Below are 23,529 nucleotides of genomic sequence, written 5' to 3'. Positions count from 1 at the left end.
CCTAGCAGTTCGAAAGCAGGTAAAAAATGCAAGTAGAAAAATAGACACCACATTTGATGGGAAGGTAACAGCGTTCTGTGCACCTTTGGTGTTTAGCCATGCCGGCCACATGACCACAGAGACGTTTTCAGACAGCGTTGGCTCTTCGGCTTTGAAACGGAGATGAGCACTGCCCCCTAGAGTCAGGAACGACTAGCACATATGTGCAAAGGGAACCTTTACCTTTATACTGTAATAGGCCTCATTCTGGCATAACAGTGCATGTGAATGCATTCATTTTTGATTACTATGTCTTATTCCTTGGTTACAAAAAATATTTTTGCTATAATCTATTTCTTCTAATTATCCAAACTGTAAATCAAAAATTCAATTTTTTTTCTTTTTCACACAAAAAGTCTATAAGGGCTTTTCGGTCTACAGTGAAATGTAAATATTGTCTTTTCTTTAACCAAGGAAAATTTAACCATCTTTGCAAGTTCCACTATTTTTACAAACCATTCCTCCACTGTAGTTAATATCGAGTCTTTCCATTTTTGTGCATGTAACAACCTTGTTGCAATTTTCATGTATGAAAACTAAAGTTCCATGACTTTTTTCCAGCTGTTTGTCCATCATTCCCAAAAGATAATCCTCCAATTTCAATTATATATTAATCTTTAAGGTCTTCTGAATTAATGTATGTATTTGTATCAAAACTTTCTAGCTTTTTTACAGAAAACCTGTATTCCAAAGATGATAAATGCCCCTTCAAATGGTTCATATTCCCAAGACACATTTGAGATACCTTTATGCATTCTAGACAATTTCTCTGGTGATATAATACCAATAATACATCACTTTATAAAAATTCGTTCAGCCATATATTTTCCCATTGTTCCATTTGTATATTGCAACCAACATTTCGAGCCCATTTCCCCCCCCATCCATTTAGTTGTTTTTCTTCTGTTTAAATTTCAATAAAAGTTTATACGTTTTGGAAATGACATGCTCATCATTTGTACACAGTTCTATTTCAAGCTCACCTACGATGTTCAAAACCATAAATTCTTTTGTTTATTTAAACCTTTTTAATAGTATGTAAGAAAACCTTTGACACTAAGTATATTCCTCAGCTACCAGGTCTTCTCTTGATTTTATTTTATATTCCCTTTGAAAAAGTGCTAACGTATCAAGCACAAAGGGTCAGGACTCTTCATAAAGTTGCAGCATAGATGACTTATTCAAATCTATATACAAGAGTCTCGTCAACTCACAGTCAGAACTATATTGGTCAGTGGAATTCATGAGGGGCTAAACCTGGATCTCTTGTGGCAATGCAGCTGATGGCATGTTTAACTCCTCCCACCAGTTCTGCCTGATCCTCTCCTACAAATCTCTCATTATAAATTAACCACCTTTGTTTACTTATCATTCCTTGTCTAAAAAATGCTTCTTGACCTAAGAAACATGAAGGCATTTTTGGGGCACAATCTGGATTTGTATCTGTTCCTTATTCCCAATATGGTTTGCCTGACAAACAAGTGCTCCTCGACATACGACCACAACTGAACTCAACATTTCTGTTGCTAAGCAAGGCACTTATGAAGAGAGTTTTGCCCCATTTTACAACCTTTTTTTTTTTGCCACTGCTGTTAAAGAATCACTGCAGTTGTTAAGTGAATCATGTAGCTGTGAAGCAAATCTGTCTTCACAACTTTTGCTTGTTGGAAGCCGGTTGGGAAGGTTACAAACATGATCCAGGAACACTGTTACTGTCATAAATACATGCCATTCCAAGGGACCGAATTTTGATCATCTGACTATGGGGATGCTGCAATGGTCATTAGTATGAAAACCAGTCATAAGTTAAAAATGTTCAGTGCTATTGTAACTTCGAAAGATCACTAAACAAATGGTTGTAACTCAAGGACTATCTGTAATGGTTTTTAAAATCTATATTAACCCTAGCTTTATCATACCGCAAATATCTATGCCTCCCAAATCTCAGATGATGTTGTTCTGATTACAAAAGCCTTCTATTTCTCAGCAACACCCACTCTTTCATCTAACTAAACAACAAACTGTAAAATATAATTTCAGATTGGGTAAACCCAATCCTCTTTCCTTTGCTTCTTATAGCACCCTATATTTAACTCGTATTCCCACCCATACAAATTTAGATGTATCCTTCTGCCTTTGTCTCAGTGGTTATCAGTTATCAAAACAGATACGGTCTGAAACATAAATAGCATTCTAGGTAAAACATTCCTCTTAATGATGGAAATTTTCCCCAGCAAGAAGTGGGTCTTCTGTCTGTTTTAGGTCAGCATACCTGACAGACTGCAGCAGACCCAGGATCTAACGACTTCCGTTTTCTCTCCTTTTCCAAACAAGAGAGTTATTAACTTGACAGGGAATTTAAACATTGAAAGCTCCAGATGTGAATGTTGCAGTGAAACCTACACTCAGAAGAAAATGAAAATGGGTCTAATGGCATTCAAGAGTTGGGTGAAATGAGAAAATAACCTTTTGAGCCTGTGCTGGATATTGTCTCGTCCTGTGATATTTCAGTTCATACTGATTTTTTTTTCTTAAGCAGACTTTCTCTTTTTAGATAATGTTGTCTACTTCCTTCTCATATTCCAAAGAGTTAAAAAAGTACCTAAGGACTATATCCAATCAAGATATAAGTCTTTACTTACAAAAAACTCCTCCCAATCTTATCTGATGATCATGGTTTTTTTAAAAAAAAGTAATCAAAGTCTGTATTGGATAGTGTTGCAGATTAAAATGCATTTTAAAATACAGATTTGGTATTATTATGTCTAGGAGAGGGATAGACATGTACAGAAATGATATTTGGCCTCTGCAATGACTTTCTAGGTAGTTTTCCTGGAGACATTTCATTAAATGAACCTTTTCGGCACCGAGTGCACTCGCACACTCGTCTGGGCCGCAACCTGAAAGAGGAGCTGCCCAGGTTGCATACGCGCACCTGAAAACGAACTTCCAGTTTCCGGTGCATGCCTGCACACTGGCCAGCTACTCTTCCAGGTTTCTGGTGTACATGTGCGTGCGACAATCAGCTGGCCTTTTTGCGTGTGGCAGTGCCGGAAGCTGGAAGAGCTGGTCTTCTGTTTTCCTGCATGAGCATGCGTGCCGGCCAGCTGATCATCGCGCGCACATGCGTGCCAGAAACCCGGAGGAGGACCGGCTGACGCCGTGCGGGCCAGGTGACATGGCTCCGTGTGCCACTTTGGCCACACGTGCCATAGGTTCACCATCACGGATATAGCATACTGAGGAATGCTACCCCTTCCACCGTTGACTTGCTTAGAACAGCTCAGTAGAAAAACACTCCGTGGAAAGAGCCATGTGATGTCATGGTATATAAGGTATTTTTCTTGGTAGTGCGATGTCTGAGACACACAATACCCTCTCCAAGCTAACATAAGAGTCTCTCGGCATCCCACTTTCCCCCTCTAACCCACTTCATGACTTTAGGTATTGCTGATGTCAGTGTCCCTTGGCGATTGCTTTTTGTGCAGTCTTGTAACGTTACCACCAGTTTGGTGCCTGTGGGGTTTCAGGAATTTTGTTCACTTCACTTTTTTATTGCTGGTAGTAGCCAAGCATTTGCAAGCAAGGAATTCATGGTTGTCCTCCATTTCCTCTCCTTCAATTATGGAAAGGGAGGGAGTTACAGTGATGATGATGATTAGATAGGCACAGCTGCGAATAAAAATTCAGTTTTGTTATTTTAAAGCCAATGTGGAACAGCACATTCATTTAGAGAAGCTTTATTTTAAGAAATGTTTGAAATGGTCCGTGAGACCTTCCACATTGCATGGGGTTGTGGCTTTCAATGTGGATTCTGCTATAAACACAGATGATAAAGTACAAGGAACCATTTATACTCCTCCAACTTCTCCCACAATTTATGCATTGATGTAGTTTTTTTAAAAAAGAAAATAGTTACAGAGGATACTGCATTGTATTCATGGACATGTGAGAAGAAAGCCACAATTGTGTGTGTGTTTTTATGTGTGTTGGGGTGTGTGTGTGAGTAGCAGCACAATGGAGCATTGGAAACGAAAGGGACTTCAGCATAAATTCCATTCTGACTTTTTTCTCTAGGGAACCCCATTGTATTTCTCCTGCAGTTTAATATCTAACCAGTAGATGGCGCTCCCTGATTTACAAAGAGTTCTGGAGGTGCCAAAGTGATAAAGTTGGGAAGATCTGGCTAAATGATTTCACACAATTTCTAAAAAAGTTCTGTTTCAGAGAAGAGAAGACCTGGTGAAAAGAAAGGCAGCGTTCGTCTTGAAGAAAGCAAAAGGGAACAAAACTTTTGACGATTTTAAGATGTGTAAACTTCAACTCCCAGAATTCCCCAGCCTGCTTAAGACACATTGGTCAGGATGACTTGATGTATAGAAAATGCAGTGCAAGATAAAAATAGTAACAGGGCAACAGCCTGTGCCAAGTTGCTGTATGTACTGCACCGAGGAGACAGTCTACCCGTTCTCTCTATTTCTAACCCTTGTCTATGTCTCCAAGTGTCTTGCAATGCATGTTTTGTCCCTTGGTGGCTGCAAGGGAAGCCAAGAGCCCTACTGTCAGAAATTACAGATTGTAAGGCACTTAAATTTGCAGCCAGGCACTTCTCTATTTAGCCATAGTTAGTTAAAAGTATCTTCCATATAAAGTTATAATTTGGATCCTTCCTTCCTTCCTTCCTTCCTTCCTTCCTTCCTTCCTTCCTTCCTTCCTTCCTTCCTTCCTTCCTTCCTTCCTTCCTTCCTCCCCCTCTCCCTGCCTGCCTGCCTCCCTTCCTTCACCATGCATTAATATAAAAGAATAATTATTCTTTTATTAATATTCATGTAACAGTTAGGAACAGATTTAGAACATTCTTAAAATACAACTTGGATTAAAAATAGCTTAGAAGAGCAACAGTTGCAAGCAGGCTCCACAGTGGAAGGTTTACATATCTCAAGAAGTACCTTCCAATCACCTAATAAAGACAATTTTACTTCAACCTTCCATGCATAGGAACATTCAGGGTAGCATAATCGTAATTTCGCAAGGGTTCTGTCTGCTGTCCTTGGTTTAAAAAGCAAAATCTTTCTCCAGCAAGGTCATCAGCATGATCAGAAGGATAAGGTTGCGCTTTGCAGCCTGTACAGTTGGGACCGAACTGCATCTGTTTTGCTTGCTTTGAACCAATCAGTGTCACATTAATTAATCATGGGGGTTCTCGGCTGTTGGAGCCTTGAACAAACCTGTTCTCTCTTTCTCTCTTTACACAGATACACAGACAGAGAGAGGCAGACAGGCAGACAGACACACAGGGAGAAAGACAGAGAAAGAGACAGGCAGAGACAGACAGATAGACAGAAAGAAAGGAGAGAGAGAGTTCAGAAGGAATATTTAATATTTTCACACATTCGAGCCATATGCACAGTGGTTTCTTAAGGAACAAATGCCTTGGGGTAATTCTCCCCCCCCCCCAAAGGAGAAAATAAGATGTGGATGCTGTCTAATTTTTGTAGAGAGAAAATCCTATTTTTGAAGACCTGTTTTTTCCCCTAGAGGTTGGCTCAGTATATAGGTGCGCTGTATGCTATATTGTGACTATTCTAATTCAAAGTCTTCTGCTTGCCTATTAGAGGATTTCTAAGAGTTTTCGTGCCTCCAGCAGGAAATGGAATTTGATGACCATTCCTTGCTTTAGGAGGGTAAGGAAAGGGGCAGGGAAACATATCTGCAAGGGGGTGGAAGAAAGGAAAGGAAGAGAGGGAGGGGGGAGGAGAGGGTGTGTTTCTGTTCAGGCTCAAGAGAGTCCAGAGACTCCCAGGTTCTGTACAACAAGCAGGGACGTTTGGAGCTCTCTTCTGCCAGGAAGACTAAGGCAAGCGGGGAGGTGGGTGGCTGCCGATGGAGGCCAGCTCAGAAGCTATCACCAGCTAAACAGCGGTAGAGTTGCCAGCCACAAATTTGGGTGCAGAGAAAGCATGAAGGTAAGCAAGAAGCAAAGTGTGTGTGTGTGCACGTGTCTGTCTGTCTGTCTGTCTGTGATATATAGTATATGGTCCTTATCGTGTCCTTTCTTGGAGCTCCAGGAACTTTCGTGGGGAGCCCTTCTTCATACTTCAGATTGTGGGCAGACGCAGAAAGAGGTTCAGAGTTTGTGTATTAATATAAAAGACCGCGTGATGGGCTGACATCGGTTTAGAAGGAGTTTCTGCCGGTAAGGGAATGTGATGTAGCTTGTGATGATGAGAGCTTGCTGGAGAGAGGGAAGGTGTTGCTTTTTTTTTTACTTTTGTTCCACTTTTCTTGGTTTCTTTATTTTTTTCCAAAGATGATTAACTTTATATATATATATATATAAAACTATTAAACAGCTCAGTTCAGGGTTCATATGCAAAAATCTGTGTTTTAAATATGAAAAAGTAAGAACTATTGTGCTGCATCAATCCGGGGAACCCTCTTAGACATTGGCAACCTGTCATCGGTTATCCTGGCCAACGATGAGAAATGCCAGGAGTTAGGAGTTGAGCAAGGAAGGCAGTGAAAGTTAGAAAGCAGCAGGTTGTTGTATTTATCATCTGTTCGGTCCAGTCAGGAAGATGACAGCCCCTCCCTTGTTCTATGTTGGCATTTAATATTTAGATTTATAGGTAATCCTCATTTAGTGACTGCCTCGTTTGGTAACTATTATTACAGTGATGAAAAAGCAACAACCAATTCCCACATTTACAACTTACGGCTAGGGCTGAAAAGCTGAAATAAGATCATAAGCACAGTTACAGTTTCACTTAGTGACTGCTTTGCTCAATGGCCAAGTTGCTAGCCTCAATTGTGGTCACTAAACGAGGACTGCCTGTATATGTCTGAAAACTGAAGCCTCTTGTTACATCTGTCCTCTTCCACAAACCCATTTGAATCCAGAAACAAATAAATGCAAAGTAATGATACAGGATCCTTTGCAGCTGTTGGAAAAGTTGGACGACTAAAGAAACATCTATAATGGTGCGTCCATTTTACAGGATTCTCCTGTACCCAAAGCAGTAATTGATGAAAGGTTGAAATGTGAGATGGGTTGATTGCACAGTAATAGAATGGCATCCGGTTATGTTATTAATATAAGGACATTATATTTTATCTTGAGCAGATCCTCTAGAACAGGGGTCTCCAACCTTGGCTACTTTAAGCCTTTATTCCTTATTAACAAGAGTCAAAGACTAGGCATTTGCTTTTAGTGATGGTGTCCAGACATGGTTCTTCATTCTTAGCTGCCTCTCTTGCTCATTTGGTCTCTAATCAAGAGGTGATGAGCAAGGAAGTGACAGAACAGCACTGGAGGGAAAGAGATAGTGAGCAAATAACTTACAAAGGCAGCACAGCGATGCTTACAGAAAAAAAGACAGCTAGAATGCAGATGTTTACGGCAGTCCCACCTCTCAAAAAATGTATACCATTTTAATATCTTGAAAGGGGGTAGAAGAGAACCTGTGTGCTTCCACTTTACACAAAAGAATTTTTGTCTTCTTGCTCTGAGTGTATTTGCACTTGCCATAGGCAAGCTAATAGTTGGTGGTTTTAACAAATCTGGATATGTCCCAGAGTTATAATCAAAAATTAAATGTATATAAGTTTGGAAGAAAAACAAACCATGGTAGAATGGCTTTCCAATGGTTCCAGTAAAAAGTGCCATGATGGGAATGGAGCAAAAGTTTAAGACTTTATCTAGAGCGTGATGGTGAACCTATGGCACGTGTGCCAGAGGTGGCACACAATACCCTCTCAGTGGGCACGTGAGCTGCCGCCCCAGCTGAGCTCCGCTGCACATGTGTGCGTGCATCCCGCTGGCCAGCTGATCTTTGGGTCTCTGCCGTACATGTGCGGGAAGCAGGGCACACGTGAGGGGCCCATGCAGAACGCAGGGTTCATGCAGAGGACGCACACATGTGCACATGCGGGGGCTCATGCAGGGCCCACATGCGCATGCACAGGGGTCGGCTCGCATGCACGGGGGTGGCGCGCGCATTGCATTTTGGGGGTTTGGGCACGCAGGTTTTGGGCACTCAGTCCAGAAAAGATTAGCCATCATTGTTCTAGAGTCTAGATAAAGCTAATTGTGATTCATCTACTTTAACAGGAAATGTAGATGAGCTTTTGATCTGTTCTGATTCTCCTTTCACTTAATTCTTGAAGCTACTTGCATAGCTTGGGAATAGGCATATCATCCCCAGCAGATGGCGGTTAAACCTTGGCTGGTCCCCAAAATGGTAAGCAGAGAAAGTTTGTGGAGGGGAGACTAGCCAGAAATCCCAGGACTATAAGCTAGAGTAGGAAGTAGGAAGAAACATCATGGAAGAAGGCAGTGGCTAACTACTTCCATGTGACTTTCAAGAAAAACAATGATTATTTATTTTCATATATTTGAACATGAATATGACTTGAAGGATTTATTTTACAGGACAATCATAGGAAGAGCGAGTTACTATTATCGTGGTTTCACACAGTCAGCCCGATGGTTAGATGGGATTTGGCATTTTTATCTACCTATTGAGTCTTGAAATGTTGTTGTTCGGTGGTGTTAAAGGTATCATCACAAGATGTAAGCTGCTCCAAGTAAAGCTGCCTTTTGCAATTGACTGGTGATGATTTTATCAATTCCAATGATGTACAAGTGGTACTCCAGATGTTTGCCATCTTGTTACTATTGGATTCTTTCCTTCCCATGAAGCTTCTTGCGTTTCTGCATGCCAATCTGTTGCACAGGAAGAGAAACTGGGAAAGCACATCTTTCCAGTTCAGTATAGCATTTAATTTGCTAGATCATCCTAGGTAGCCAAAAATGCAGTATCAGCTTACAGCTCTTCCAGTCCTTCTCCACTCAATGCTGAGCCCTGTCCCTCCTCTACCATCTGATAATATGCTTCTAACAATTCCTTCAAGTTACTGATGGGGATTAATTTATCCGTAAAGCTATTTTCCTTGAGTTCCCTTGAAGTCAACCATGGAAAGGTCAAGATCCCATGCAGTGGTGGGTTTCAAATTTTTTTACTACCGGTTCTGTGGGTGTGGCTTGGTAGGCGTGGCAGGGGAAAGATGCTGTAAAATCTCCATTCCCTCCCCAATCCAGGGGAAGATTACTGAAAAATCCCCGTTTCCTCCTGATCTGCTGGAACTCAGGAGGCAGAGAATAGATGGGGGAATAGATGGGGAAGTTTTACTACCAGTTCTCCGAGCTACTCAAAATTTCCACTACCGGTTCTCCAGAACTGGCCAGATTTATTTATGGCATGGTATGGTATGGTATGATATGGCATACAATATCGGGGAAATCTACAAATGCTAGACACACTGCAGTCCTGACAACTTAAATTGCTACCCAGTTCATTCTGTTCAGTGCTTACGTGTCTATCCTCAGCGCATTGCAGAGGGCAAGGTAGCTTACATCAGCTGACTAACAATGGTAGGGTTGCTGTCTCTTCCGGGCTTCTTCGCTGATCTAGTCTCGCCTCACTTTGCCTTGCCTGTGGAAAAAGCAGAAGCCGACAGGTCCATGTTGGCTTCCGCTTTTTCCACACACATCAACACAGCTACGTTTTCCCCACCGAAGTGGTACCCATTTATCTACTTGCAATATTGCATGCTTTCGAACTGCTGGGTAGGCAGGAGCTAGGGATTGAGTAATGGGAGCTCACTCTATTTCGTGCAGACCATTTCTGGCTGCTTTGGTCATTAAGCTGCCGTGCCACTGTGTCCCCCTAATCCCAGATAAAAGTGCAGCAATTCCCCTTTAAAAGTCCCAATCATGGCAAAAATGAGAAAGTAGGATATTTTCATCACAAGAGGCAGGTTACTTAAGGTCGTACATCTTAAACCTACTGCACCAATAAAGGAGAATATTTGTAGCTCAGGGTTGAAATGAGGGGTCCTTGGTGCTCTCTGAGCTTGGTTGATTTCTTGCAGACGTTTCATTACCCAAACTAGGTAACATCATCAATGCTAGTGCTGATGATATTACCTAGTTTTGGTAATGAAAAGTCTGCAAGAAATCAACCAAGCTCAGAGAGCACCAAGGACCCCGCAACTAAACTAATTACTGAACTAATTCTGGCACTTGTTTATTGAATAAATTTTTTTGTTCTGGTTTGAAAGGGCATTGTTAAAAATAGTGCTGCTTCAAGTTGTAGTACCAATTTTGGGTTGTATAATGGAGAGGCATCTAGTTCTTTTAGGAACCTACATTATCTCATTCTCCATTTAGCCGGTGTGCTAAAAAATGGAAGTCAGCAAAAATTCACTTGGTGTAAAACCATGATTTGGTTTCAAATAGCCACGATTGCACCAGGTTTGGGTGTACAGATACATTGGACAAGTTCTAACATGCTCTCAAATAGTCTTCCCCAATCTGGTGTCTTCCAGATGAGCTCCCAAATTTTCTAGCTCCTAGGCTTCTGAGCTGGGAAACCCGAGAGCCCAGCCCAGATGGAGGATTAAGTTGCTCTCCAATAATCAAGGAAGAGGAGTGCAGGTGAAGAAGTGAAGTAGCTAGGCCATCCTAGGTGTGGTTTTAACTAGTTTGTATGGCATAAGCGTACAAATGTTGGGATCATGATAAAAGAGACAAGATTCAAGTCCTCCTTTAGCCACTGAAGCTCACTTGGTGGTCCAATCACTTTCAAATACTTCACAGATTTACTGAGATTTTAAAAATTTGAAGGATGGAGTGCTATGTACATTGTCTGATACCCAAGGGAAAGGCGGCATAAATTTAACAGCAGGGGTTCAATCCAAAGAAACAAGGAATTATACCTAGTGGTACTAGGAATTTATTTTATTTATTTATTTATTTATTTTATTTGTCGTAACAATATATACAAGCATTGCATAAAGGGTTATATAATATATGAACGTATATATGAGGAGAAACGAGGTACTATAAACATATATATACATAGGGGAAGAAACAATAGGACAGGAACGGTAGGCACGTTTGTGCTCTTATGCACGCCCCTTAGAGTCCTCTTAGGAAAGTGGTGAGGTCAACCGTGGACAGTTTTTGAGTAAAGCCTTTGGGGTTATGAGAAGAAACCACAGAGTCAGGTAATGCATTCCAAGCATATACAATTCTGTTACAGAAATCGTGTTTTCTGCAATCTAAACTGGAGCGGTTGACATTGAGTTTAAATCTGTTGGTAGCTCTTGTGATATTGTTATTGAAACTAAAAAAGTCATTGACAGGAAGGACATTACAACGGATGATTTTATATGCTAAACCCAGATCCTGTCGAAGGCGAAGTTCCAAGTTTTCTAGACCCAGGATATCAAGTCTGGTGGAATAAGGTATTTTATTGGTTTCGGAGGAGTGGAGAATTCTTCTCGTAAAATACCTTTGGACACGCTCAACTGTGTTGATGTCAGATATATGGTATGGGTTCCAGACAGGAGAGCAGTAATCAAGAATTGGCCTAACAAATGTTTTATATGCTCTGGTCAGTAGCGTGGTGTTTTTTGAAAAGAAGCTACGTAAAATTAAGTTAACAACTCTTAGAGCCTTCTTAGCTATATAGTTGCAGTGGGCTTTGGCACTTAAATCGTTAGATGTAAAAACTCCAAGGTCTTTGACAGGGTGGGGTCATCTGAGGCAATGTCCATCAAGCATATACTTTGTGATTGGGTTCTTTCTTCCAATATGCAAGACTGAGCATTTACTGGTTGAGATTTGTAGTTGCCAAATTTTAGACCAAGCAGTTAGATGATCAAGGTCCTTTTGAATTGTGGATGTATTGTCAGTGGTGTTGAAAAGTTTGACATCATCAGCAAAGAGAACACAGTTACTTGAGATATGATTACAAAGATCATTTATGTATATTATAAAGAGAGTAGGTCCAAGAACGCTACCTTGAGGAACACCACTCTTGACAGGAACAGGATTTGATAGAGCATTACCAATTTTAACTATTTGTTGTCTGTTTGACAGAAAAGCAGATATCCAGTTGTGTAAGGGTCCTGAAATGCCATAGGATTTTAATTTTAGGAGAAGTTTATCATGTACTACTGAGTCAAAAGCTTTACAGAAGTCTATGTATATTGCATCTATTGATTTACCTAGATCAAGATTTGTAGTCCATAGAATTAATTCTATCTGGGCCTGGGCAGTGATCATTGCAACATTAGAACTCACCCAAGAGCAGTAACAAATACTTAACAATGACAATTAGCTATAATTGGAGAACTATTTCAGGTTGCATCCTGATAAGATGATCCTGTCTTCCATCCCAGATGCTAGATAAGTTCAGCATCATTGGGGGAGACTGAGGCAGTTCCATCCTCTTATCTCCAAGCCCAGAGTATAAGAAATACACGTCACCACAGAGAAATCAACGTTCTTTCATAAGGATAGGTATGTGGTTAGTATTTATTCAGTCCCCAAGTTTTCCTAACTTGGTGAACATCATCTCCCACAATTCTCTGTCAGGATGGTTCCGATAACAAAACGGCAACTATCAAACTGGAGAAGACTGATTATCAGCATGCATACATGCAGAAAGCTAGCTGTTCACACGTGTCACTTGATCACATGGAACTTCTTATTTCCAACATTTTTCTCATACCAAATTCCTTGATAGATCACCTGCGGTGTGAAAATCCTGCCTTCCCCCTTGCTTTAGCAAAGCGGAGAAGCTAACTTTGGGTCATTAGCCATCCCCGTTGAGTCTTTTGGCTGGTTGGCCCCGCTCATCAGTTTAGTTTATCATCTCAGCCAAATAATTGGATAGGTTTTTAATGAGCTATGAGTAATCTCTGCAGTACTTCGTTGAATGGATATATTGCTCTCCAACCATTTAGTAGTGCTGCGATAACCGATGGCTAATAGTACTTTAGTTTACAGATTGAAGAAGCAGGAGATAGAGGGTGATTTGATTTGGAATCCTTCCAGGCAAGATTTATTTTTCCATGGCACAATGGCCTGTTTTGCTCGTGGAGTTTTAGAAGAAATCTTGATGATTTCATCTTCCAGTGACAACTGTCAGATTGTTTCCCAGCACTTCTTCCATAATCCTTTCTTTCCAGGGGGAGGAAAAAAAATTAAGAGAGAATGCAGTGTGCTTTTTTATTTATAGTGCCCAGGGTGCTCTACCTGAAGTTCCCTGTGCCAGAGTATATATGTATGCATATATGTACATATGTATGTATGTACAGTATGTATGTATGAATTACAAATTAATATTCCAGCACTTCAAACAATATTTGCACTCACACCTAACCCCTGTCCAATCTGACAGTACTCTTTTTTTGGCTCATTCTTTGGATGCTAGCTTAATCTTACCCCTAGTGTATAAATGAGACAGGTATGAGTTATTGTATCCTTAGCTGTAACTAGTGTTATTTTGCTCTGCCTGATTGCAGGCTCCTCCAATGTGTGTAAAATCCACTAGGCTTTGTCACCTGTCATTTTTACTGGCAGTGACCAGAAAGAGAAGCAATAAAAACAGACCATGGATTGGCAATGGGGACAGCAGATTTCATACCAATATAGTTTTTTTGCTGGACTGAGGATGGATTATCCTCAGTCACTTAGGTGAGGAGAGCGATGTAGAAATTTAATAAACAAACAAACAAACAATGCCATTGCTCCTTAGTGGAGAAAGTTCTTTAGAAACTAGGTTTTTGTTTTTAATAAAACCCATCCAGGGTGATATAAAAGCCGTGCTCTTAACCATGCTTGTACTGTTGATGTTACCTAACTGGGTAATGAAACATCTGCAAGAAAACAGCTAAGCCCAGAGAGCACCGAAGATTCTATAGTTCAGAGATGTCAAACTTGCAGCCTGCAGACCGGATGCATCACACGCTAGCCATGCACAACCCCGGTTTAGTGAAGGGGGAAAAAGTTGCAATATGTCACGTGACAATGATGTGATGACACGAGTTTGACACCCCTGCTATTGTTCAACCCTGAGCTACAAATATTCTCTTCCATTGGTTCCACGCTCTTAGTTATAAGGAGTTAAGAGTCAAAAAAAAAAGTGATTAGATGAGAACTGAATGGGATTTCAGTGTCTTTGTGCACACTGCTAATATAACCATTGGCCGTCTCCTCTCCACTTTATCTTGTAATACCGCATTTCCCTGAAAATAAGACCCTGTCTTATGTTTTTTTGAACCCTGAAATAAGCGGTTGGCCTTAATTTTGGGGAGGTCTTATTATTTTGTGGCTCATGGAGCGAGATGTGGATCCTCTTGCTGTCTTACCTGATTTCCAGCTCTGTCTCCCTAACCCTAACCAGAGGAAATGGCATGGACCAGCTGTGCATGCATTTAAATATTTTCGGGAGGGCTTATTTTTGGGGGAGGGCTTATTTTCAGGGGAAGGTTTATATTTGGGGGAAGGTTTATTTTTTGGAGAGGTCTTATTTTTGGGGAAACACAGTAATAGTAGTACTAGAGATAATAGCAATATTTTACCATTGTTGATGGCTATAATCCCTATCAGTTTCTTTGGACATTGTCCTGTGGACTTCCTTGGCTCACTGTAGAGTGATGGATTTACATCCGAAGTTCTGAACTAAAAAGTAATAGCTTATTGCCTATATGACCCAGCAAGATTAAGTTACTGTGAGAAGCATGCAATCTCCAGCTATGTTTTAGGAGACTGACTTCGCATTGTCTTTCCTTCTTTCTGTTTGCTGAGTTGCAGATCTGCCTTTTCAGATGTCCCTCCCACAGGAGAAAATCTATGCTGTAGGTATGGTATGGCAATGTGACTAAAGGTGCAGACAAGGGGAACTGACAGCTCTTTTCAAGTATTTCATTTGGCATAATCTACTAGATTATGTGTCTACTGGATAGAAGTCCCTTTTGAAAAAGATACCCCAAGGTAGAACTTACCAACAAAACAGGTACTCCCAGCAAATCCAATTGTCTACAGTATTTAGAGGCAGTATTTAGTCTGAACTTTTGACTTTGGAGGGGAGGGGGTTACTCGTCTTTATATAATCTTGCCTTCCAGTTGGACTGGAGTTTTTCTGTCTTTGCTAAGTTCCTTCACTCCTTCCTCTCTTTTCCATCTTAAACATTTTAGAAGTATAGTAGTCTTCCTTTTCAGCGAAGGCCACAATGGACAAAATTCCTTGTAGATATCTTGTTTTGATTAGGGCTCAGTATGGAAGAGACATAAGGCTTCCTAAGATCCCTCTCTATAACATGCTTTTTCAAAAGGCAACTGGATTTTGGTTTGTTTGTTTTTTGCTTGAAGACATTTCTCTTCTCATCCAAGAAGCTTCTTCAGTTCTGAAGAATGGTATAGAATGGAAGGCTTTATATTCCTTGCAGTCATCTGGTTGTTAGCACTCATTCTGAGAGTTGTTGAGGCCACTTGGAGGTTTATCTGTACCCTCACCTGAATAATGCAAATGTGTATGGAACCTTCCTGGAAATGCTAAAAAGATTGCGTTGTATACAGGAGATACCGTGTTTTCCCGAAAATAAGACCTAGTCTTGCATTAAATTTTGCTCCAAAAGATGCATTAGGGCTTATTTTTAGACGATGTCTTATTTTTGGGGAAATACATTACTAAATACGTCCGCCCGGCTGGCGATCTTAACTGGGGCTTATTTTGGGGTAAGGCTTATATTACGAGCATCCTGAAAAATCATGCTAGGGCTTATTTTCCAGTTGGGTCTTATTTTGGGGGAAACACGGTAGGTGGTGTGATATTCGTCCCCCCTCTGTTGAGAGAAGGCTGTTCAATTTTAATGTAGATGGCTTCTTTGACCCCTTTTTCAAACCAAGTCCATCCTCCACCATTCATTCAGAACTGAAGAAGCTTCCTGGATAAGAAGTGAAATGTCTTCAAGCAAAAAACAAAGTCCAGTTGCCTTTTGAAAAAGCATCTTTGGGACAGCCATGACTTGGATGACTGAGAATCTCCCATAGATGTATCTTTCTATAATGGTTTCTTCGCCATATATTGTGATTATTTCAGAGTAGGAGATGACAGCATGTTTAGGTCAAGCTTTATAAAGTCACTTCAATTCTGTAAATGTTACAGGAATGATTTGCTTATGTATAATTGTGATGAACAGAACATTTTCTCTCAGCTTTAGGAAGCAGGCAATGACAAACCACTTCCAAAAACCTTGCCAAGAAAACTGGAGAATAATCGTATGGTTAGAATGCAGTATTGCAGGTTAATTCTGCTGAATGTCGCTGCCAGGAATTCGGCAGGTCGATTCTCATCGGCTCAAGGTTGACTCAGCCTTCCTTCCTTCTGAGGTCCCAGATTGTTGGGGGCAATAGGCGGACTCTGCAAACTGCTTAGAGAGGGCTGTAAAGCACTATGTAGCAGTATATCAGTCTAGGTGCTGTTGCTATTATATTTAATTTTCATTCTTTTTAAATGAAAATAGAATGAAAACAAATTTCTCAGGGGTGAAATCCAGCAGGTTCTGACAGGTTCTGGAGAACCGGTAGTGGAGATTTTGAGCAGTTCAGAGAACCGGCAAATGCCACCTCTGGCTGGTCCCAGAGTGGGGTGGGAATAGAGATTTTGCAATATCCTTCCCCCAGGAGTGGGAAAGGAATGGGGATTTTGCAGTATCCTTCCCGTGCCATGCCCACCAAGCCATGTCTATCAAGCCACCCCACGCCCACCAAGCCACGCCCATAGAATTGGTAGTAAAAAAAATTGGATTTCACCATCGTAATTTCTTCACAATATAAGGTCTCCCTATAGAGTAGTGAGAGAGCTCATGAGTCTTTCGGCAAAATAGTCCAGTAGCTGACAAGGAGAGGTCAGCAAGCAGAACCCTATTTTCTATCTGCCTTCCTGAACAGGGATCCCATTCTCAAAACCAGCTCTGCCCAGAAGTCTGTTCTAAGGGACTCATTTGTGTCTAAGTCAATAGTTCCTTTTCTTAACCTGGAGAATCTGCGTAATCTATGTACTGCTAATACCGTGACGCCGAACCTATGGCACGTGTTCCAGAGGTGGCACGCAGTGCCCTCTCACTGGGCATGTGAGCTGCTGCCCGAGTTGAGCTCCACTGCGCATGTGCGCGCACATCACGCTGGCCAGCTGGTCTTCAGGTCTCTGCTGTACATGCATGGGAAGTGGAGCGCACTTGGTGGGCCCCCGCGCGCATGCATGGGGAGCAAGGCGCATGCAGGGGGCGCACACATATGCACATGCAGGGGGCACGTTTGCATGTGCGGGGGTGCATGCAGGACCCCTATGCGCATGCATAGGGGTCAGCTCGCATGTGTGGGGGCGGTGCGCTCATTGCATTTGGGGTATTGGCATTTGGGGTATTGGCATTTGTGCATGCTTTGGGTACTCGGTCCGGAAAAGATTAGCCATCACTGTGCTAGTCTATGGAAATTAATGTACGGTTGGATTTGGATCCCTATTTTTTAAGCATTCTTTTTTCCCCTTTTGGGAAAAACGAAACAACCCAATACTAGGAAATTAGTTCATTAAGGCAACCTCAGCCTCTTGAGATGGGTGGACTTCAAGTTCCAGAATTCCCATGGCAGTATGGCCGTGGAATTCTGGGAATTGAAGTCCACACATCTTAAAGTTGCTGAGGTTGAGAAACACTGCTCTAGACTAAAGCTTTTTCCCTGGGTTGTTCATTTTCTGCTTGCAGGAATTTGTGAGTTACTTTATCTCTGTATGTGCCTGAGGGAAATGCCCTTCTGACAGATAGTAATCTCAATAGTCACTCCCCTCCATCATTCACAGACAGACAGACAGACATCGTTTGGAATTCCTATGCAATCCTTGGTCTCATTTGTCTTTTTCCTCATATTCTCTGCCAACCTCTTTCTAATTTCTGGCTCCTTGGAGTTGCTGATGATTCAGAGGCCCATGCTTGGAGACAGCTGACTAGAGTCCTCTGCATCTTTGCCAAGGCCTCTATCCCTCTTTCCCGGCTGCTGCTGCCTCCTCCTTTTCCATTACCTTCCTCTCAAAGGGAAGGAGCCATTGTGAATCAGGAAATGGAGCTCCCTTGACAGCTTGCCCTGAACTCGCAGCCCAGCCTGGCTCCTACCTCATTGTTTCCAGGCTCACATCCTCCAAGGGCTGGGCTGGTTTGAGAAGCCAACAGAAGTGTCACTGACGGCAGCCCCTGGCACTGCGCAGAGCGGAGTGAGGCGGTGGGATCTGCGCTCGAGCATTTTGGCAAGCCAAGGCTCAGAGGCACAAGTTGGATTCATGTGTCATTGCCTCCTCGGTTGCCATGAAGCCCCGAAACACGGTGGAAACTCTCCTGAGAGCCCTGGGGAGAAGGGAAAGCGCCCAAATACCAAGTAGCTGCCGGGTAGGTGTTCAAAAAGCGGGGAAAGTTCTTGGGTAAAGAAGGAAGGCAGGGATTGGGTGGGAGATGTGGTTTTCTTATAGCGTATCAGCCTTTGACTGGTATGGTGTGTGCTGGATTTGGTGGTATCATCCCCAGACAGGCCGGAGGGAAAGCTGTTCGCTGGACGTCTTTGATTTTCCAAGTCATTTGATGTACGGAGTGAAATATGCTGGAAGGGCAGTAAATTGTCTGGCTTAGTCCATCGTTCTTTTTTTTTGGTGGAGGGGGAAACTTTGCTCACTGTGCAACTTAAGAAAGTAGCCAGTAACCGGGATCTCTCCCTGATTTCCTGCTGAAATATCCTCTTGCTTCGCTTTGCCCCCAAAAGTTTAGTACAAAGGAACAGCTTTAACTTTGTTTTTCCTCTGGCTGACCTAACATGACTATTCTTCTAAAAGTGTGCAGTTATCGTGTGTGGCCCCCCCCTCACTCCCCGGACACACACCTACTCCCTTCCTTTGGGTGCTCTTTGTAGTTACAGCGATGTTAAAGGCAAATATACTCAGGAGGTTGAGGATGAACTAGCCTGATGGATTGTGCTTCCGTGCTTGAGAGCTGATTTTGACATTTGCTTCGTATTGCCGCAGTCTTAAGACCCCAGATGGGAGAAAGCTGGTTGGCCAAATGCCATGTCAGCCTGTTTCAGCCACTTCCTGATATGTATTTTAAGAAACAGCTTTGTTTGGTTTTCCTTTTTTTAAAAAAAAAAGTGGCTGAGATTTTGAATGGTTAAATCAGACAAGCAACTTGATGCCCTCCAGATGTTCGGACAAGGGAAGCCCCCTCCCCAATTCCTTTGTCTTAGCCATGGTGGGGCTCATGGGGGGTAAAATCCAAAACATCTGGAGGGCATCAGATGAGCTACCCTTTAAACCTTGACCAGTTGCACATACGCCTCATTCTAGTTTTGGTGAAAGAGAATGTCTGAAAAGGAAACAAGACTAAATCAGTGCACAAAATCATTTAACCTGTAACACTTGAGAGTCTAGAATAGTGTCCATACAAAAAACGGGAGAAAAGGAATATTTTTAAAATGGGGCATAGGAATGCAGGTGCAGTATGTACTGTACCACCTTAGCCTGGCTAGGTAGCTCAGTGGCTAAGACACTGAGCTTGTCGATCAGAAAAGTCAGCCGTTCGGCGGTTCGAATCCCTAGTACAGGTTTCCTGCGTGAGCAGGGGGTTGGACTAGATGACCTCCAAGGTCCCTTCCAACTGTGTTATTGTTACAAAGGAAAGCTTAGGGCTCTTCTTTACTTTGATGATTTGCATCTCATCTGATGATCCTGGGAATTGTTTCCATAGAAAAAAACGTGTATGCTGGAGCTGAAGTGCTAAAGGATGATCTATAACTGGATGGATGGATGGATGGATGGATAGATGGGTGGATGGGTGAGGGAGTGAATGAGTGAGTGAGTGAACACATGTCCTCTGTAAGATTTCTGAGCTAGGACCACAAAACCCCAAATTAACTCAAGGTGGTAGTAAAAGCTGAGTTTTCTGTTTGCTGCCATCCAGTGGCTGCCCTGATGTTTGCAATCCAGGTACAATACAGATAGTCCTCGATTTTGAACTATTCATTTAGTGATTGTTTGAAGTTACAATGGCACTGAAAAAAGTGATTTACGACCGTTTTTCACACTTACGACCACTGCAGTCATCCCCATGGTCGTGTGATCAAAATTCAGATGCTTGACAACCGGTTTGCTTTGATGACCATTGCAGTGTCCCAAGGTCATATGTTCCCCTTTTGCTGCCTTCTGACAAGCAAAGTCAGTGGAGCAAAGCTCACTTAACACATGTCTCACTTAAGAACCAAAAATTTGGGCTCAATTGTGGTCATAAGTCGAGGACTACCTATAGTTTATTCTGATTCTCCCTTTCCAAAACACCTCCTGTCTCACCCACTTTTGTGGTGGGGCCCTAAAATTAACACTCTTAATTGTGCAGGCGTTTGTGGAGTCCATTTGGACTGTATCACAGGCTATCGAAGCAAACTTTTCCTGATGTGCGCACTGTACTACTTAACAAACACAGATCTCATCTGTATTTCTTCTCACCCCACCAATTCAAGGATCAGCTGGCAAACAGGGGCAGAGTGCTTGGCTTTGTGCCATTAATAGTAGCAGGACAGGAGTTAATCCACTTCATGTTGGGATCCAAGAACTGCATCTTTGCTCGCTAAAGGCTGCCTGTGGCACCGCACTGCTTATTGTCTGCCCCTGTCTCTAGGGCCATGATGGCGAACCTATGGCATGCGTGCCACCTGTGGCATGCAGAGCCATATCTGTGGGCACGCGAGCATTGCCCTAGCTCAGCTCCAGCGCACATCGGCTAGCTGATTTTCAGGCCTTCCGGGCCCACCGGAAGTCGGGAAATGGGCCATTTCTGGCCTCTGGAGGGTGGTGGAGAAGGCCGTTTTCACCCTCCCCAGGCTCCAAGAAAGCCTCTGGAGCCTGGGGAGGACGAAAAACAGGTCCACCGGGCCCACTGTGCCATCACGTGCCAAAAGTGGGGGGAGTGCAGGGGGGTCGCGTGTGCATGCACGGGGATGGGGCGCATTGAATTATGGGTGTGGGCACATACACGCATGACCCCCCCCCGCACTCCCCCCGCTTGTGGCACGTGACGGCAAAAAGGTTAATCATCATTGCTCTAGGGGCACTGCACAAACTTTTTCAGGTCTTGGAGTGGTGTGCCAGGAACTTCAGTAATCAGATGGGGCCCGAATAGAAACAAAACTTTTATTTCATTGCTTTTTAAATTAAAGCTGAAATAATGAAATGCTGTGAAGAGGATTACTTCCTTGGCAGCAACTAATTTCCATGTCTGCCATAGTAAAAATGACAATTTGGCAGCAATTTGCAGAAGAGCCCTAGAAGCTGCATTGAAGGGTTATGGGTCTTAGGTTGTGAAGCTCTGGTCTTGGAGCTGTTCATAGTTGCCTGTTCACGTTGCTTGATTATTACACTACTAAGTAAGGATTTGCAATTGCACATGTCAAAGATCAAGTCAGTGATTAGCTACGGCAAGCAGAATAAATGTATTCTGCATCACCACGTACACCGTGGACCTCCACTTGATATCTTCCAACTGTGTTGGGGCAACTAACTGGGAATGGACTTGCAATCCCGACGCATCTAGATCATACAAGGATGGGAAAGGTTGATACGATGGAATTAAGGATGCCAGATTTTTTTTTAACCTGGAGATAATACTTGTTTGCCTTTTAAAAACTCCGGGGCTGCTGCGTCTCCTTCCTGATTTCAATGCTAACCTCATTCATCCTCCTTTCCCTTTTTCTTCAGGTCTTGAAACAAACTCTAATTTCTTTTACAGAGTTATAGGAGTAAAAGGAATGGGAGAGTTGAGGGCAGGGGGACCTGGGTCTCTTTCACAGAGGCAGATCTTTTTAAAGCTAAAGATAGGCAATTATTAATTTGCTCGGAATCCCACAAAAGGATTCTGAGAACCAGTTTGGTGCTATGGTTAAGGTGCTAATTACATTCTGGGAGTCTGGGAGTTCTAGTTTGTGGTGGTGCCGGTAAGTATTTAGCAACCCACTCTGCTTTCTCCAATGTCACCATCATGCCATGCCGCCAACCAACCAAGAACTGATTGATGCACTAAGCATAGGGGCTCAACTCAAAAGTCCCAAAAATGTATCAGTCGCTCTTGCAAGCTGGTGCCTCCTGGCTCCAGCACACTGCTGGTTTCAGTCCTTCCTTAGACACTAAAAGCAACTGTGTGACTGGGCACTTCACAGCGTTGATTTTGTGGGGAAATAAGAAAGAAGAGCATTATGTACACTTGAGTGTTACAAAATAAAGGTGGAAGAGAGAGGAGGGGTGGACTGGAAAAGTATCAGGAAGGAAGATGCTGGCAGAAAGAGATCCAAAGAAGAGATGAAACCATGTAGTTTTATTTACTTTCTACGTTTTCTCTGAAAAATTCATCTACTCCTCCCCCAAATCGCTCCTATGTCCTGCCTTATGAAGAGCAATAGTGAACATATTGGAAGAAATATATTGTGTTCCACCCATGTTTTGATAGTTTGGGGTCCCAGAAGTCACATCCTCAAAATTAAGCAGCAGATTATTAGACAAACTGCACCATTACCAGTGGTGGTATTCAGCCGGTTCGCACCAGTTCAGGTGAACTGGTAGTAAAAAAATGCTACCAATTCGTCCAAACCGATATTTCTGACAATCAGCTGTGCCACACGATTTACATTTGCTAGAAAGCAGGAAATCCTGCTTTCTAGCAAATCTAAATCGTGCGGCACAGCTTTCCGCCCCCTCGCTGTTCTATTTACCTTCTTAATCCTCCTTTTTCCACACTGCGTGGCAGTGCCTGTGGTGTGCATGCGCATGCAGCATGCCTTTGGCATGCACTGCACATGTGTATGCAGTGAACCGGTGGCAGACCTCGGTGGATTTCACCACTGACCATTACCCACCAATCTGGGGTAGGAAGCAAACAAAAGATGGGTGTTCTGTCCCCTCCCGGCCTCAGTCACGTGAGCTGGCTAAACGAGCCAGTAATTGAGTTCACAGCTGCTATCAGTCCTGGCAGGGAATCTGCAGCTGCCTGCCCAAAGTTTCCCTTATCTTGGGGTTGCCGGGCAACCAAGAAGTCAGTAATCCAGGCCGAATGTTCAGCTCAATTCTCCACAAGTCAAAGAGTTCAGCTTACTTCTCCACGAGTCAAATAGTTCAGCTCAATTTTTGCTTGTCATGGAGCAGAAGAGCAGCCAGGGCTGCTTTTATACTCTGTGGGGTGTGGCTCCGTGACTCAGCACTCTCTAGGCCTGCCCCACCCCTTCCTTTGTTGTAGCCGCCTCTCACATCTCCGAAACCTGGGATCCAGCCAGGCCTAATTGCCAGCAGCCGGGTCTGGAGGCGTAGCCTGGGGGGGGGAAGAGTCAGGGGACGGAGGCCTCGTTATCTCCTCCACTTGGCCTGCCTCTGGCTCCTGGAGCTGAGCCAGAGGAGCCGGTGCTCCAGAGGTAAGTCCTGATGGCCCTTCCCCCTCACTTTCCAAGTCACTTTCTGGCAGGGGCCCGGCTCAGGGGGCACAGACACAACAATGGGTATATTAAGACTCGGTCTAGAAAAGTGGACATTCTGCACAAACACACACACATACGCACACACA

At 42.9% G+C, this 23,529-nt stretch overlaps 1 protein-coding gene across 4 annotated transcripts in view; it reads left to right on the top strand.

The window, feature by feature from the left end:
* The window catches only part of TNS2 (tensin 2), a 166,208-nt gene that overhangs the window by 34,570 nt on the left and 108,109 nt on the right, over positions 1-23,529 (top strand). The window contains exon 1 of one of the 4 annotated variants that reach the window (XM_058167070.1): positions 5,865-6,005. The exons of 2 other annotated variants lie outside the window; for them this stretch is intronic. In XM_058167070.1, the coding sequence (XP_058023053.1) occupies positions 6,000-6,005 (6 nt within the window). In that variant the 5' untranslated portion in view covers positions 5,865-5,999. Of the gene's footprint in view, positions 1-5,864; positions 6,006-17,983; positions 18,334-23,529 lie in introns of those variants that run through there. One more of the 4 variants, XM_058167066.1, reaches the window with a different exon arrangement.

This window comes from Ahaetulla prasina, chromosome 2 (genome assembly GCF_028640845.1).
Source record: "Ahaetulla prasina isolate Xishuangbanna chromosome 2, ASM2864084v1, whole genome shotgun sequence".
Taxonomy (NCBI): Eukaryota; Metazoa; Chordata; class Lepidosauria; order Squamata; family Colubridae; genus Ahaetulla; species Ahaetulla prasina.
Note: the sequence above shows the minus strand (reverse complement) of the source record. Positions and strands in the feature narration are given on the sequence as shown.